Source organism: Boleophthalmus pectinirostris, unplaced genomic scaffold, assembly GCF_026225935.1.
Source record: "Boleophthalmus pectinirostris isolate CB_2022bp ecotype Guang Dong unplaced genomic scaffold, ASM2622593v1 HiC_scaffold_10, whole genome shotgun sequence".
Classification (NCBI taxonomy): domain Eukaryota; kingdom Metazoa; phylum Chordata; class Actinopteri; order Gobiiformes; family Gobiidae; genus Boleophthalmus; species Boleophthalmus pectinirostris.
The window spans coordinates 7,129,458-7,148,050 of record NW_026570971.1 but is presented as its reverse complement, the minus strand read 5'-3'; the positions used below and the strand labels follow the sequence as shown (position 1 = coordinate 7,148,050).

Here is an 18,593-nt window from a genome sequence, read left to right as displayed (position 1 = left end):
ATACTTAAAAAAATAATATACAGAAACACCTGTATTAGAAAAAATGCAGTACAATGCAATAAAATAAATAAATTAATTATTAATAATAATAATACAAATAATAATAATAATAATAATAATAATAATAATAATAATAATAATAATAATAATAATAATAATAATAATAATAATAATAATAATAAATTTAATTAAATAAAAAATTAATTAAAATTTAATTTAATTTTAAATTAATTAATTGAAAATAAATTAAATGAAATGAAAAAAAAAACAGCCTTAATACTGTGGAACATTTCAAACAGTGCAACATCATTATTTATTTATTTATTTATTTAAGTATTAAGTATATTTATTTTATTTTTAAATATAAAGTTTGTAGTACAGCTGGATATTTAGTTTATTTTGGATACGTTTACATTTTTGTATGCCTTATTTCATGTTCAAAGTCTATTTTATTCATTTTATGTTTTATACATCGCAAAAACTGCTCTAAGTTTCATATTTGTAGCCTGTATTTATTTTCAGTTTGAAAGTTTTGCGTAAATTATCAATATCAAACTTTTTTTTTGCTAAATAAATGCATCGTGTAAGTAAAAAATAAGCGTTTGCATAATCGTGATTTCAATATTGACCAAAATAATGATGATAATGATTTTTTCCATAATCAAGCAGCTCTACACAGTTATAAAAACTAATTTAACCATCATTTATTCAGTTACAGGTGTTTTTACTGCTGAAAATGCACTGGGAAAACAAACATTCTTACTATGAACAAGGTCGCCTCTCCACAGATCTGACCTGTGACTTGGGTGGGCGGCATCGTCTTTTTGTCTCCTTGGAGATTGTTAAGGAAAACAAGAACATCACCGTGCAGATGAGAACCCTCCTTCAGATGGGAATCCAAATAATCCAAACTTTTGTAGCTGGAATCTGCATCAGCTGTTGCCTTGACACTGTCTTATTCTTCCAGGGGTCCACAGCTAAAAAAATACATGAAATCCCAAAATGACACTTCACAAAGAAACCTTAAATATATGAAAACATTGTAGAAATTCAGCGATGTTTAAACACACTGATACTTGTAAAAAAAGTTGCATAGTGCACCTTGAATTTAAGTAGTGTTTGGGTTTTGAGTAGTGGTACAGTAATAACTCTGGATGTACACTGAGTCCAAGAGCGATAACGGACCCATCAGACTTAGAAAGTGGTACAACTCAGTGCGACAATAGCTAAAAAAAAAACAGGGAACTACATAGACCATGATCCTTTGTTCCTACGTGAAGAAATAACTGGAAAAAGTAGGGAATTCCTCCACAAAACATCGTAATAAATACCGTTCAGTGACATGCATATCGTGAAAATATTGTACCGTTTGCCACGTTTACATGAGAGCTTTAACTCCGAATTTAAAAAACATGTTAACACTTAATTCCTAATGATTGATTGATTGATTATTGGGAATTAAACTTAATTCCGAAGTGAGTAGATGGTTTATTCCAATTTTAAAGCCAAATGAATCAATCATGTAAACATTTATTCTTCTTAAAAATAACTCTGGTCGTTTATGCTCGCGAATCGGACGATCCGGCTCCACCAGTCCTGGCTTCGGACTTTCATCCACGTCTCTTTGGATTTGTGAGCGGGATGCGGGAGTGGGCTGAGGTGGAGCAGCCGTTGACTCAGTTTGTCTTCTTCCTCCCTTCTCCGACACTCTTCCCTTCTCCTCCTCGGCCGACAGACGTGAAGCGTGACGAGAGAATTCTCCAGCTGCTGCACAGTTATCATCGGAACAACTGTGAAAAAAGTTTGGATCATGTTTGTGTCCGTGGCGTAATGACAAACCGAGATGACAAAAAGTTGGTAGCAGCTGAAATGTGTGTTTTCTTCCGGTCGACGTAAATACGTTCGTGTCTCTGTCCAATCAGAACCCTTCCCCACCCCAGACGTTGAATTAAATAAAGAGGATTTAAAGTGTTTTCCGTGTAAACCTCAATTCGGAATTATTACGTCGATGCAGTCTCGAAGGAAAACACTTTAATTCCGAACGATTTAATTCAGAATTTTAAAAAGCATCATGTAAACGTGGCCTGGCTTCATTATCATTGGAACGGCCGCGGAAAAAGTTTGTGTCGCGTTTGCGTCCGTGGCGTAACGACAAACCGAGACGACAAAAAAAAGCGTGCGTTTTCTTCCGGTCGACGTAAACACGTTCGCGTCTCTGTCCAATCAGAACCCTTCCCCGCCCCCACGTCAACGTCGAGCGGAATTTAATAAAGCCGATTTAACGTGTTTTCCGTGTAAACCTCAATTCGGATTTATGTAAACTCAAAGGAAAATATTTTACTTCTGCTGAACTCCTGCCCCTTTCCAGTTTTACAGTGCAGCCTCTTTGCCCGTGCGGGTGGATTCGTGCCAGGCCCTCCCCGCCCATCTGTCTCCCACCGTCCCGGCCCTGCTTATTTGGTGGACCTCTAATAAATTATGCTAAACCATTATTATTCTGACAATAATAATTTCCCCGTGTAGCGCGCCGCCGTGTGCTAAATGTTTGCTGACTCGTACTGTCACTGCCTCTCCTCCGCCTGACAGGGGACGATGATGAATGGGCGAGCGAGCCACTGGCAGAAGGAGCACGAGGCCAAATGGAGTCATACATCATCGGGCCGACAGCTGCCACTCACGCGCCCCCCTCTCCGCGGAATTACATTTTTTACCGCCCCCCCTTCTCTCCTCCTCCTCCTAGTAGTTTTTAAATAAGTCGTGTTTTTCGAGAAATCCTGCAATCTTATCCTCCCTCGCTCCCGGTAGCTTTCGGCGGGGATGGTAATTGAATGAATGGAAATGTCGGAGGGAAGGAGGGGTCGCGCGGGAAAAGGAAATGGGTACACGGTTTCGAGGGGGGGTGTTGAACATGGATGCCCCGACACACTTTGACCCTCCCGCAGAAGTTATTGAAATTAAATGAGTTTGACCCGAGATCTCTGCCGCGCCGGTGGTTCAAATACACTACATGTATAATAATAATAAAGTGGTGGTTCTCAAACTGGGGTGTGTACGCTCACGGGAAGGCCGAATGACCTTGTATGTAAAGGAATTTAAAAAAAGATTAATTGTGTGTTGGCTTCGGATGAACAATTTGGGGGAAAAAAGTGATTTTATTGAGATTTGAAATGTATTTTTAATAGTAGATTCTGTTCAAAGTTCACATTTTAAACATGGAGAACTCACAAAAAGACTGAAATATGAACTGACAAACTAATACGTGAAATGTATGTAAACACAGAACTTCGATTTTGTGATTTGAATACACTGTGCCTTTGTCTGATCACGCTGAAGAGGCATTCAACTGCAAGAGGTAAGAAACTGCAAAAATGTTGTTACCTCCTCAGAAACACACCTGGAGTTGCGTTTTGTTTCATTCACACGTGTTTGAGTAACTCTTTATTATTACCATATTTTCCGGACTATAAGTGGCTCCGGAGTATAAGTCACACTGGCTAAAAAATGCGCAATGACGAACAAAAAAACATATATAAGTCGCACTTTTTAGGGAAATTTATTTTATAAAATCAGAGACCAGGAACTGACATTTCATCTTGAAAGGTAAATTCTAGCAATAACAATAGAATAGAGAACAACAGGCTGAACAGGCGTTAATATGTTAACGTAACATTAACAGTTATTCAGATAATTATAGCATAAACAACATTTCATAAGTTTACCAAACTCACGATCTCACTCCTAATCACTAAATCCACTGAATTCTCCATCCTCGGTGTCACTTCTGCTCGACCTCCGCAGATAAACCATAGATCCCTGAGGTAAACGTAGCGCCCCGTTGTCAGACTCAGCATCAGTTCCAGTTAGAATTATTCTGGCCTTTCTGAATCCCGACAGGATTGTTTCGGTGTCACTGAAGTTCAGGCTTTGTCGATTCATCCTCTGACTTCCAGGAAAGTTGCATGGTGCACCTGCCCGGTTGCCGTGAAGCTGTGTTCGCCATCCCCACAGTCTCTCACAAGTTTCTCGCTCACTCCAAATTTTCTTTCTGCTGCTCAGTTACCGTTTTCAGCCGAATATTTCACTACATGCAGCAGGACAGAGGCTTTGTTTACAGGAGACATGCACAGTAGAGCGAAGTGACAGTGGTACAGGAGTAAGAGTAGTACTAGATACTGACACACGAGCCTAGAGCCTCTCGCGACTGTCAGTGTGAAAATTTTAATTTATAAGTCGCAGGAAACACCCAAATCATGAAAAAAAGTGCAACTTATAGTCTGAAAAATACGGTAGTCTCTCTACATCTCCAAAGTTTATACAGCCAGTCCGAAATTTTGGACATAGGGCCTCATTTCCTAGTGAGCCAATGTTCAAAATTCTGGACAGTCCCTTTTAAAATGCTCAGTAGTAGTTTTCAAGTTTACATCTACCTTTTACCATTAGTTTAGTATAGATTGTCAGTTCCAGTTCTGAAATCATTCAAATGACTCTAGTGAAGTTGTTTAAAAACACTGTGGAGCACCTCCTGTATCACCACATGACATCACAAGGTGGAACAGAGTGTTTTCAGTTTGAGAAAAGAACTAAATCTGCAGGGTTTGTGTGTCAAACATGTGTGAATGAAACAAAACACAACACAACTCTACGTCTGTTTGTGGGCCCTTTAAATCAGTGTTTCCCAAACTTTTTTCTGGGGATCCATATTTGAAAAGTCACAAACCTTCATGACCCAAGTCAATAGACATTATTCATAAATCACAAAATAAAGTTGGATTTGACCATTATTGAACATTAATGAGGATATTTTATTGTTGACTGAGTGATTAGTGTTACTCAAGTTTTAAACAATGAAAAACAGTAGTAATTAAAGCAGCAATAAAAAGATCCGTAAGTCGCCTATTTGGACATTAAATGTAGCCCATTTCATTTTCTTTTCAACATTCAATTGAACCGGCAATATCTGGACAAATAAGTCAATAAAAAACTATTGCTTTAAACCATTGTTTCCCAAAGACTGGGTTGTGACAAAGACTTTTAAAATGTTTTTTTTAGGTCGCCTTGTAGGTCTGACATACACAATTCTGACACATGTTGAAATGTTAAGACATGTTTTGTATAATTTATAATCTTTTTGTAATTATTTTATTGACAATTTTGTTCCAATGTTGCTGGTTCAATTGAATGTTGAAAAAAAAAAAAAATTAATGAACTAAATTTAATGTCCAAACAGGCGACTTATGGATCCTTTTATTGCTGCTTCAGCATTTTTCATTGTTTAAAACTTGAGTAATACTAACTGTTCAGAGACACGATCACTCAGTCAACAATAAAATGTCCTCATTAATGTTCAGTAATGGTCAAATCCAACTTTATTTAGTGATTTATGAATAATGTCTATTGACTTGGGTTGTGAAGATTTGTGAATTTTAAAATATGGGTCCCCAGAAAAAAAAAAGTTTATGAAACATTGATTTAAACCTCCACAGCACATATATGTTTTGTATTAGTTTAGCAGTTCATATTTTTAGTCTTCAGTTTGGGAACCACTCACTTTTATGTTAAATCAAATTCACATCGTTTTACAATGTCTGATTCTTTTTTGTGTCATATTTGATCAGAAACGAACCAAAAGGACGATCTCCAGACACCACGCTCCAGAAGTGATTGAAGGCTACTACAAAAGGTACAGTTTTATCAGGTTGTATTTCATTGACAGTGACCACTACTAATACAATCCAAACTGAGTGAATATCATGTCAAATGTGACTTTTCAGACAACTTGTGATGATTGAAATATGAACATGCAAAGTTATTTTAAAAAGGAATAATTATGTAGTTATAATCCACAAACTTTCACTGCTAATCCATTTTGTACATGCCACACTTTTTTGAACAGTTTTGAAGATTTACCATGTTGAAACTTGGCCAATAATAAAATAAAAGGACCAGAAAACGTGTGTCCTTCTTGCATGTCCACTTATCTGACTCTTGTATCGATCTCCATGGGGAATGTTCCGGAGTGTGGTTTTAACTCTCTTTTTCCATGGAATCGTGCTGTTGTTGTGCCACCTCCAGAAAGTTACAAACTGACCTAAACCTTTTAATAATTTTGCATACGAGATCCGTCACGTGACACCTGTGATCGTGTGGCCCTGTGTAACTGCGTCTTATTTTAGATGTGTTTTATTTTCTCTTGTTATAATCAGACTTTCTGGTGATTGTATCTTCTCTTCTTCCAAGACATAACATAAAGACTGTCACCAATACACTCGTACACAAAATACACGAAGACTACGTTTACACATAGTCGGGTTTGTTGAGAAACGAATATTTTCCTCCCTTCATTTTTCAAAATAACATCGTGCACACAGCATCGTTTTGAAAAAAGTTTTCGTTTACATCAACTTACATAAATCCTCCATTCGAGCGCCGTCATAACTACACTAAACCTCTGGGGGGCACCTGGATTAGATTCAAACCTGTAGCTTTTATGTCATTATAACTCAAAAATATCTTAAAAAATGTGCATTAGTGAGCGGGCTCGCCTCTCCACAGATCTGTTAAAGAAGTGGTAAAATCACAGATCTCCGAGCCACATTCGTCTCTGGTCATGGATATGAAACATCAGCTGTGTGCAAATGCAAACACATGAAAAGTGTTTGCACCAGAAGAAACGTGACTGCTGCTCTGAATGCTTCATCATCATCATCAGAGCAAAAGGGAAACACTGGACGTACTTTTAGCGCGTCAGCTCCTAAGAATCCGTTGATCTCACACACAAACACAGATCTGTAGTTTTCCAGAATCTCCACTCTAGCTGGAGTTTTTAGAAAGATTCATTTTCAGAGGCGAATTCACCGTTTGTGCGTAAAAGATGAGTACAAACTAAGGTAAATGTGTCTGTTTTTAAAAATACCCTTGTACATGTAAACAGGGCCTAAAGCCAATATTGCAGCTTATCAAATCAAGTCAAACTTTATTTATAGAGCGCTTTTCAAACAAAAATACAACACAAAATCACTTGAATTAATTTGAAAAAGTACTGATTTTGAAGGAAAAAAAGCACAGACATTTGTCAAATTGTGACATTTTAATGTAGTATTTGTGTTAAATTACAATAATAATTTATAGAAATAATAATAAAAAAAAAAAACAATCAAAAAAACCCCCAAAACATCAGAATTGGATTATTAAGTATCAATCTTCTTACAAATATCTGGCCACGTTTTTGACAATATTAAATTATAATAATATAATATAAATTACAATAATACAGTAATAATTGACTTTAATTAAATTACAATAATAATCTATAGAAATAATACAAAAAACAAACAAACAAAAATAAAAAACAATAGGGAGTGTCAAGCCTCTTCTTGTCAAAATCAAGTATAAAGTTTTTTATTATTGTGACATTACAGGACATGATTCTGCTTAATCCAATGAAACAGAATGAAACCATGCTGTAGGGAGCATTATCTTCATTTGCATATCATAATTATCTGTTATCTCCACATGGCTGTGAAAAACATAAGGCTTTAATCCACTTAGAGCCACGAACCTCATCTGATCTGGCAACCGTCTGAACCGGGGGGATGCACTTGGACTTGACACCGAGGGCGGAGAGCTGTTTGGGGTTAACTTGACTCTCGCGTGCGGGTCCGTCCTGGAGGAAATACGAGTCCCTCAGAGTAGTGCAGCGTTAACCACAGCCGGCCCCCCCCACAGCAGCAGCAGCAGCACCCGACCCCTCTCTGCCTGCCACATGTCCCCGGGGGCCGAGTCTCTGGGGACAGGACAGGTCTGTGCCTGCCCGCTCCAGGCCGCAGCTTTTCTTCATGTTTCTTCATTAGGGCCGAACAGTTTTGGGAAAATATCTAATTGCGTTTTTTTTTGTGTTTTTTTTTTTTTTTCCAGAGAAGCAATGCAGTTCTTATTTAGATTTGAGGTTTAGATTTTAATGAAGAGTTTTGTTCAAGTTCACGTTTTAAACCTGACCTGCTTAATTCCATGGAAATAAAAAGTTAAAGCCATACTTCGGAACATTGTTGGAGATAAAGATGTTTTATGTTGGACTTTGGAATATTATTCAGCAGAAGTAGGCTATTTTTCTAGGCTAAATAATAAATTTTTGAGTGCAATAAACAACCAAAATGAAAAATAGAAAACAAAACAAACAAACAAAAATACAAACCAAACAACAAAACGTCTTTTTTTTTTTTTTTTGGAGGGGGCTAAAAGTTACACACTGTGGCTTTAAACTAATAGAGGAATCCCATGTATTTCAGGACATGTTTGTAGAGATCTACTACTACTACTACTACTACTACTAGTACTAGTACTAGTACTAGTACTACTGCTACTGCTACTGCTGCTGCTACTGCTACTACTGCTACTACTACTACTACTACTACTACTACTACTACTACTACTACTACTACTTCAACTACTTCAGCTACTTCAACTAATTCAACTAATTCTACTACTTCTACTACAACTTCTTCTATTACTTCTACTACTTCTCATACCACTACTACTTTTACTACTACTACTTCTTCTACTATTTCTACTACTACTACTACTACTACTACTACTACTACTATTACTACTACTGCTACTTCAACTACTACTACTACTACTACTACTACTACTACTACTACTACTACTACTACTTCTACTTCTACTTCTACTACTACTACTTCTACTACCACTACTTCTACTACCACTACTTCAACTACTACTACTACTTCAACTACTACTACTACTTCAACTGCTACTTCAGCTACTACTTCAGCTACTTCTTCTATTACTTCTACTACTTCTCATACTACTACTACTTTTACTACTTCTACTACTACTACTAATACTACTACTTCTACTTCAACTACTACTACTACTACTACTACTACTACTACTGCTACTTCTACTACTTTTACTACTACTTCAGCTACTTCAACTACTACTACTTCTACTACAACTTCTTCTATTACTTCTACTACTACTAGTAGTACTTCTGCTACTTCTACGCATCTACTACTACTACTTCTACTTCTTCTACTTGTACTTCTTATACTGAAATCTAAAAATGTCAGTCTTTTTCAGTTAGCAGAATTTGTAGTTTGACCTTTTGGATTTGAACGCTGCTGAAACCAAGGAGCCGTTTTTTGATTTCAGACGTAACAAAAGCTCGTCTCTGGAGCACATTATCCCCGATGAAAACGTTAAAATACTTGCTTCTTACAAATATCTGGCCACGTTTTTTGACATCTAACTTTAAATGTGATGTGAGCACCGAGTCTGTGTGAAACGTGTCCAGCAGAGACTTGGACCTTTTCGAGAACGTTGGACTCTTTCCTTTAGTTCTTCCATTTTGGCTCGTCTCTCGGATCTTTTTATTGAAGACCTGCTGTGTTTGTTTTTGTTTGATTTGTTGAGTGAACAGCCTCTTTGTCAAAGTCTAGAAGAGTCTTATTTTTATTGTTATAATCTGTTTTAAAATCGCAGGAGTGCAGCAGAAAGATTTGGCTTCTTTTTTTGTAACACACTCGGGTTTTTTTTTTCTTTTTTTACACAAAAGCCAACGTGATTCTGAGCTCACAGAGTCTTTCTTTATTTCTTTATCACTGTGTTGTCCCCTCAAAAATGGATAGATATTTAAAATCTTTTATTAAGCAGCAATAATGTGTCCTACCACAATTATGCAGATGACACTCAGATCTACGTCTCTCTGGCAGCAGGAGACTATGGACCACTGGACTCACTCCAACAGATCAGTGTGTGGACGCGAAACAACTTTCTCCAGCTAAACTCTGACAAGACTGAAGTCATAGTGTTTGGTCCACAGAAACAAAGAGAGTGTCAGCATCACCTCCAGTCTCTCTCTCTCTAAAACCCTTCAAATCAGGCAAAGAAATCTAAGGGGTAATAATGGACTCAGACTTGAACTTTAACAGCCACATCAAATCAATAACATCTGCAGCCTTTTACCATCTAAAAAACATATAAAAAATCAAAGGTTTACTGTCTAAATCAGACTTGGAGAAACTTATCCATGCGTTTGTCTCCAGTAGGTTAGATACTGTAATGTTCTGCTCACTGGTCTCTCTCCAAACGAGCTGTGCAGAACATCCAGAACATCCAGAACATCCAGAACGCTGCAGCTCGGGTCCTGACTTCCAACTAGGAAGTACGAGCACATAAGTCCTGTGCTCAGGTCTCTGCTCTGGCCTCCTGTGGCTCAGAGACTTTAAAGCAGCTCTGCTTGTACAAGCGTCTCCATGACCGAGCACCAAAGTCCATCTGTGACATGTTAGTGTCATATGAACATCTCACACTCTGAGGAGCTCAGGGACCAACCTCCTGCTGGTGCCCAGAGTCACGACTAAACAAGGGGAGTCAGAGTTTCAGGTTCATGCAGCTAAAACCTGGAACAGTCTGAACATGTGAGACAGACTCTTCTGTGACGCTGTTTAAATCCAGACTCAAAACAATTTCTGTTTAACTGTGCAAATAACTGAAAGGTTTTCATTCCGCACTCTTCTCTCCAATTTATGTCTCTCTTTTTTAATTTTAATCTTCATGATTATTTATGTTTTGATTTGTTTTTATTATGATTTTAATGTATTTCTTATTCTGTAAAGCAGTTTGAATTACTTTGTGTACGAACTGTGCTCTACAAATAAACTTGCCTTGCCTTGCCTATTTCTACTGCCATTCACCTTTAAAATTCAACAAAATGTGAAATATCTTTTTAACGTTTGCTTCTTAAAACTTACAACTCCTCTGTATTCAAAATGTGTTGGATGTTTGTTTATTTGTCTGTGTTTTTTACTGCTCAAACTAATTCATAAAGTCGTCTGAATCTGAATCTGAATAATTTCGACCATTTAAATCACATTTTGATTTTGATATATCTGTTCTTTTGTTTCAGGTATCAGACTGAATCTCAGGCGCGTCCCTCTGACCCTGTGCTGCTGGACATGGCCAACGAGGTAAAAACACACAAGGTTTTTAAATATTGCGAAGTATTAAATGCCCTGTACCAGTTTTTTTCTCACGTATTTGAGCAAAAATAAGTCTGCTGCGTGTTGTCTGCAGTGTAAAGTTCAGCATCCAGTCATTTCTAATAATCAATAATCAGCTCAAGTCTTTTTAATGGTGATTTCTACAGCCAAAAGAAGGTGTACACTGCAAAAAGCTTGGCCAAAATTTAAGATATAAACACTTAAATTGATCAGAAATTGACTTAAAAGTAAAAGTGAAATGATCTGTCCATGCAGCAAGATAATAATAAATTACTTGACAAGTTATCTTAAAAATAAACTAGTGTATTTTTCAGACTATAAGGTGAGCTTCAAATCCTTGTATTTTCTCAAAAATCGACTGATTGATTTGACTGATTGATTCGTTTTTATTTCGAGGTTGTGCCAAGAGAGAAACAATAATCATACATACTACATATACATTGTAAACAACAAAAAAAGCACATTTCTCGAAAAGGAATGAGAAGAAAAAATTATATTAACCCACCACTGTTCATGACATAGTGCATTGATCACGGATCCAGTGTGTCTTATGTATTAATTCTGGTTGAGCTTTACTGACGTCAAACCAATTTTCTGTGGTACACGGCACTCAAAAATCTGTCAAAATGTTTTAGACGACTTTGGTAAACTACGAAGTTGCACCGCTTGATGGATTGTTGGAGCTACTGTAGTCAGGAGCCTCGCGGAGTCGTGTCCTTTAGTCCGACAGAAGCTGAACCGGATCAGCGCACAAGGAGCGAGCAGTTTCTTTTTTTTTTTAGTGCTTATAATTTATGCAAATGAGCCATGTGGTTTTAAGTTTCGTTTCTGTAAAATGTAAACAAATGTGCGCAAAGCTGCATTAAACACATTATTACTCAATGTATATTTGAGTCGTTCTCGTAGGAAATAAAAAAAACAAACTTAAATTATCCACCCACATTCACCAAGACAGGGAGGCAACGGCGGGCGAATTACGCCACGACCTGCCTGGTGGACGCCTGGGCTAAAGGATCAGTCTCAAGTGTCGTCCATTTGTTTCGCTTAATGCGCCTTATAATCCGGTGCAACTTATTTATAAAAATAGACAAGAGAATTCAACATTTTTTATATTGCGCCTTATAATCCGAAAAATACGGTACCTCTAGACTAGAATTAAGCAGCACAATGAATAACCTGATATAAGTTCTAAGATTTTGGTTAGATCAGAGAAATTTACGGAGTTTAAAAACGCAGTGGAGCACTTCTGGTATCACCACATCACAAGGTGGAACAAAGTATTTTCAGTTTCAGGGAAGAACTCAGCCTAAATACGCAGAATTTTATGGGTTTAAACTTGTGTGAATGAAACAAAACGCAACTTCAGGTCTGTTTGTGATGAGGAAGCGACATCGTAACATAGACCTTTACTTCGTTTTTAATAAGCGAAAAAGAAAATCAAGCCAAAAATGTGAGAAAAAATGGTTATTATTATTACTATTTGTCAAATTATCTACCCTGAAATACAAATAGTTGCCAAAAATACTCCCACAACACTTCAGAAGCTTGACTTGTCTGTTTGCCATTATCAGAATTGGTCAAATGGTCAAATGCGCCGCTCCATTATCAATTATTGGAGTAATTATGGGCACACATGAAAACAGTTGTGCCTTCGGGCTGCGGGACTCGGGCTGAATTGCGGCTGGGGCTGAGTGGACCTGAGCGACGGGACGACAGGTGAGGGCAGGTCAAGTCCTCTTTCATCGCACTCGGCACCTGCTCACCTTCAGAGGTTAATGGAGAAATACGATACTCGGGCAATAACCGTTTCAATTTTAAACCCGATATTTATCCTAATTAAGCTGTTAGGAAGGTGTTTTTGTAGCTGACGGTTAAAGGAGCACTATGGAACTTTATGATCGAGGGTTCGTCAGTCCGTGTATCATTCGTTCAAAATGAGAAAACGAAAAAACGGCTATTTTCCTCATTGTTTGTCTCCAAAACCGAAATGAAAAAGCGGCCACATACAGACTGAACCAGGACTAAACCAGGACTGATGCCAGGACTGAAATAGGACTGAACCAGGACTAAAGCAGGTCTAAAGCAGGTCTAAAAACAGGACTAAAACAGGACTGGGTGTCGGGACGGGCCCAGAGGTGCGCCCGTGTAGACTGTCGGGTGATCGGGACTGAGACCAGGACTGAGACTGGTTTAGACCTGGTTTACTGGTTTAGTCCTGGTTTAGTCCTGGTTTAGTCCTGGTTTAGACCTGGTGTTGTCTAGGTTTAGTCCAGGTTTTGTCCTGGTTTAGACTTGGTTTAGACCTGGTTTAGTCCTGGTTTAGACCTGGTTTAGACCTGGTTTACTCCAGGTTTAGTCCAGGTTTAGTCCTGGTTTAGACTTGGTTTAGAATTGGTTTAGACCTGGTTTAGTCCTGGTTTAGACCTGGTTTAGTCCTGGTTTAGTCCTGGTTTAGACCCGGTTTAGACCCGGATTAGACCCGGATTAGACCTGGTTTAGTCCTGGTTTAGTCCTGGTTTAGACCTGGTTTAGACTTGGTTTAGACCTGGTTTAGTCCTGGTTTAGTCCTGGTTTAGTCCTGGTTTAGTCCTGGTTGGTTTAGACCTGGTTTAGTCCTGGTTTAGTCTTGGTTTAGACCTGGTTTAGACCTGGTTTAGTCCTGGTTTAGTCCAGGTTTAGTCTAGGTTTAGTTCTGGTTTAGTCCTGGTTTAGTCCTGGTTTAGTCCTGGTTTAGACCTGGTTTAGACCTGGTTTAGTCCAGGTTTAGTCTAGGTTTAGTTCTGGTTTAGTCCTGGTTTAGTCCTGGTTTAGTCTTGGTTTAGACCTGGTTTAGACCTGGTTTAGTCCTGGTTTAGTCCTGGTTTAGTCTAGGTTTAGTCCTGGTTTAGTCCTGGTTTAGACCTGGTTTAGACCTGGTTTAGACCTGGTTTAGACCTGGTTCAGTCCTGATTTGGACCTGGTTCAAACCTGGTTCAGTCCTGGTTTAGTCCTGGTTCTGTCCTGGTTTAGACCTGGTTTAGACCTGGTTCAAACCTGGTTCAGTCCTGATTTAGACCTGGTTCAGTCCTGGTTTAGTCCTGTTTTAGTCCTGGTTCAGTCCTGGTTCAGTCCTGGTTTAGTCCTGTTTAGTCCTGTTTAGTCCTGGTTCAGTCCTGGTTCAGTCCGGCATCACAGTTTAAGTCACGAAAACGGGAAACGGCCTTTATCCGTTCTTTCCATTCTTCATTTAAACACAAAATGGAAAACTGAAAAAACAAATCATTATCTGTTTTTTTTTTTTTCATTTTGGTTTTGGAGACAAATAATGAAGAAAATAGTTGTTTTTTCATTTTCTTACTTTTGGTTTCATTTTGAAAAACGAACAAATGATACACAGATTTCCGTCACTTGTTTGCCGAAGGCTCCATACGCACAACAAAATTACTTATGCTAGTGATATTAGTGCTTTATGTTTTTATTTTGGGACAATAATTTGCCTTTTTGCTTTAACTAATACTATTAAATCACTATCAAGGTAAGTAAAGCTTAAAGGCGTACAACAACGACGCATTAGTGAACTACTGAACAAAAGTAACATGGTATCCTAGAGATGTCTCGCATTCGAACTGGACAAATCTCTCGATCTATGCAAATATCTACCTCATGAAATAGATTTTTTATTTTAATCGTAGAATCAGTCAAAGTGAACAAATTACTTTAGTTTTATTCACGACCATAACATTAGTTTTTCTCAGTAGTTCACTAATGTGTCGTCATCGTTGTTCTCCTTTAAAGGTTGTATGGAAGATTTGTTTTTAGTTTCAAATTGTCAGTGAAAGTTTAAAATACCATTACAGAGACGCAGCAGCCTTGTAATTATGACGACAAAAAAAAAAAAGAATGAAAATCCTTCAACTGTGGACGTAGTGAGGCCAGATAAACATCAGCCAATAGACAGCGAGGCTCCCTCTTTATCTATTGGCTGTCAGGTTGTCAATCAAATTCCCTACATTTCTAGTGTAACTGACTCGCGGTGCGCGGGGATTACGTGGAGGAGGAAGGTGGTGTCACGCATGCACAACATTTGAAAAAGGACTGTTGCTGTATTTCTTTTCCCTTAAAAAATCCTCTATACAACCTTTAAGTTTTCATCTTTCTTACCTTGATAGTTGTGGATAAATTCTTCATGGAAAAATGTTTATCCTCTGTCGATCTTGTTGGTTGAAGATTTGGTGATGGGGTAAGTAGATTTTTGAAGCTGGTGGAAAATAGGTGAGCCATTTCCACAGACATTTTGCCACAGAAAACCATTATCCCGAAGTTTCGCAAATCTACAGCGTGGCACTTCTGGTTGTTGTGAAAAAAGTCTAGTGTTTTTAATCTCCTGTCATATTTTTGTCCCTGATTGGCTGATTCACCTGTCAATCATCTCAACTCAGGGAGATTCTCCAATGACCAGACTCACATTTTTGTAAAGTATTGGAGAAGTGCGTGTTTTTGGATCCCAGTCGGGTATCAAGTTTTTTTTTTTTCATATCATAATTGTCCTGGTACTTTATTTTTCCTAATTTGGTTTTAGCCATTAAGTCGTGGCAACTCAACTCACAAGGCTCACTGGATTTGTTTTACCCCTTAAAATTTTGTGTTTAATTTATAATCCGTGACTTAACCTTTTGAAGACATTTTCCCCGTGTGCGAGCAGAGCCGTCCTCGCGCCCTCGCCTCACCTCACCTCGCCGCTAACTGCCATTCCACACTCGTTTTAATTGACACATGATTTTTCCAGTGCGGGGATTATATTGGGCTGTGCGATAACTGTCTATGAAGCGTTTAACTGTGTTTTAATACGCTACTTAACATTTAAAGCGCTCGCTCCCGTCTCCCGCTTTCTAATTGATGTAGTTTCATCCCTTTATGAGACACTATATCTGCTGCGGTAGGAATGATTAGGCCTGATGGAGACCGCTTCACCTCCGAGCACCTCCGAGCCCGACGTTTGGATCTGAAAGGGTCTATAGTGCAAAAAATACTGAAATATCAATATATCGTATTGTTTAATGTGTAGAGTATTTTTTTTTTTTTTGGTATATTTTACAAAATTATTTTATTAGAGCTACAGTTTTGTTGTTTGTTTAGAGGAAGGAAACTCGTTTATGCGACACATTTGACATTTTCACTGTTTTGATGAGTAAAATGTTTGTTAAACCACTTCTTGTGCAAAGTTAATATGAAACACAAAGACTTTTAGTATCACTGCCATGATTTAGCCATTATTTTTTATTTGAACTGTATAGGCGAGTTTCAGCTGACGTCATTGTTATTAAAAGCGCGCGATGCATGCTGGGAAATATTTTGGTCGGAGGCAAGAAACACGAAACACAGTACGTAACCTTGCGTATTTATCCCCGATAATGGTAAATTCCTGCTGCATTATCGGATGCACAAATAGAAGCACGGAAGAAGGAAAATGTCTTTTTCGTATTCTGAGTGAAAAGAACCGCTAACGGTGAATTAAACGGCTTTCAAACATTCGCAGAGCAAACGTAGAAGATCCTAACAAACCATGGACTCCAACAAGTTCAACAACACATCGAGACTCTTGGAGGTTTTTTCATCTTTTCTGCTGTGAACGGCCCAGGAGTTTCCACCAAGTCATTGTGGATATCGCCGAAGTGAATATTTGTCCAGGTAGTTGGCTATTCTGACCAGAAATTTGGTTTGGTCCACCTTTTGTCAGGGTTGAAAAGGGTGATTTGGCTCCATCGATGCTTATGACCAATTTCTGGTCAAGTCGTCTTTGGTCCTCTGCCGTTAGAGTGGATAAATAACTGGGATCAATACCCTTTACGTGCTTTCTCGCTCCCTCCGTCATGTTTCTTGCCGCCGACCAAGACCTGGATCAGTCCTGGTTCAGTCCGTATGCAGTGCAAAAGTTCGGCATCGCAATCACGGAAGTCACGTGAACGGGAAATGGCGTCCAGGTCCGGGACCACACCGGGAACAGACTGGGACCAGAGTGGGACTGAGACAGATCAGACCGGGACCAGAGAGGGACCAGACCGGGACCAGACCGGGACCAGACCGGGACCAGACCGGAGGCTCAGAACCCACGGCAGGGCTGGAGCTCGAAGCTGAGGCTCGGACCCTGCGGCGGCTCGGAGTTAAAGCTCGGAGTCCGGTCTGGTCCCGGTATGGTCCCGGTCTGGTCCCAGACCTGGATCAGTCCTGGTTCAGTCCGTATGCAGCGTAAAAGTCCGGCATCACAGTCACAGAAGTCACGTAAACGGGAAATGGTCGTTATCCGTTTTTTCCATTCTTCATTTAAACACTAAATCGAAAACTGAAAAAACGAATCGTTATCCATTTTTTCATTTTGGTTTTGGAGACAAATAATGGAGAAAACTGTTGGTTTTTCGTTTTCTTATTTTTGGTTTTATATTGAAAAACGAATGAACGAATGACACACGGATTTCACTGATATCCTAAGAGTTGTGACGTCAAAATCCAGAGCTCCTTATACATAATCACAGTACTGTATAATGCTTTGTATAATTCTCACCACACAATGTCCCACTGGGCTCATAACAAAAGAATCTAGGCAATAATTATTTGAGCACTTCCCTTGTTTCCGCCTCCGCGAGCTTTAGCCACACGTTAGGTAGCGGGACGCGCGGATATGTGACTGCGGACGGACTCGTGATTAATATGAAAATTAGGACGATGCAAGTACCTTAACTAATCAGGTGGTCCTTATTCAGGCCGGCCCCGCGCTGGTAATGTCGCCATTTTTCATGTGTCAAACCCGGCGCGCTTCCTGGATCCTGCTCCGGAGCTCATTACCGCGAGGTGCTAATGAAGTGTGCGGGCCCCTCACGTCAACGGGGGAAACCTGGGCTGTTGTGCGCGACGTCTGGGCTATTCTTGTCATCCGGCGCGCGGGATTATCTGGTTTATTTGACGTTTATGTCGCGTGGGTGAGGTGGGAGGGGTTTAAAGAGTCCGTATTATTCTGTTTTCTGATGTTATAATGGTTTATCTTCATCACAAACAGACCTGGAGTTGTGTTTTGTTTCATTCACACATGTTTAACGCACAAACCCTGCGTATTTAGGCTTCTTCTCGCAAACGGAAAGCACTTTGTTCCGACTTGTGACGTCATGTGGTGATACAGGAAGTGCGCCACTGTGTTTTCAAAGGCCCCATCTTATGCAAAATCAACTTTTCAGAGTTTTCTACCTTCTAAGAGTGATGTGTGGGCCTTGTATATGTCGCTGAAGTGGTTTTTAGATTGATTTGGAGTTTTTTTTTTTTACAAATTGCAGCGTATTTCTGCCACCCTCCACTGACCCATCCAACTGTTGTGTTTCCTGTGCGGTTTATTTGTGAAAAAGTTCTAAAATAGACCATTTAATAACAGTGCGTCTTATAATCCAGAGTGCCTAATAACCAGAAAAATACGGTAGTTCCCTTAGTTTTTTTTAGCTTATGCTGCACCAACACTATGAATTTAAGCAACGAAACCTGTAATTTCGATATGTTGCGATGGCCCGTGATATTATTGTGAAGTTTTTGGCGATACAATATCACGATATT

The 18,593-nt window shown here is 38.9% G+C and overlaps 1 protein-coding gene across 2 annotated transcripts in view; it reads left to right on the top strand.

Moving 5' to 3' along the window:
- Positions 1-18,593, top strand: part of cdin1 (CDAN1 interacting nuclease 1) — a 294,474-nt gene that overhangs the window by 49,260 nt on the left and 226,621 nt on the right. For both annotated transcript variants that reach the window (XR_008632427.1, XM_055155721.1), the window contains exons 4-5: positions 5,616-5,680; positions 10,928-10,988. Coding sequence is in view for 1 of the 2 variants with exons in the window: in XM_055155721.1 (XP_055011696.1) it covers positions 5,616-5,680; positions 10,928-10,988 (126 nt within the window). In the remaining variant the exon portion in view is untranslated. The remainder of the gene's footprint in view (positions 1-5,615; positions 5,681-10,927; positions 10,989-18,593) is intronic.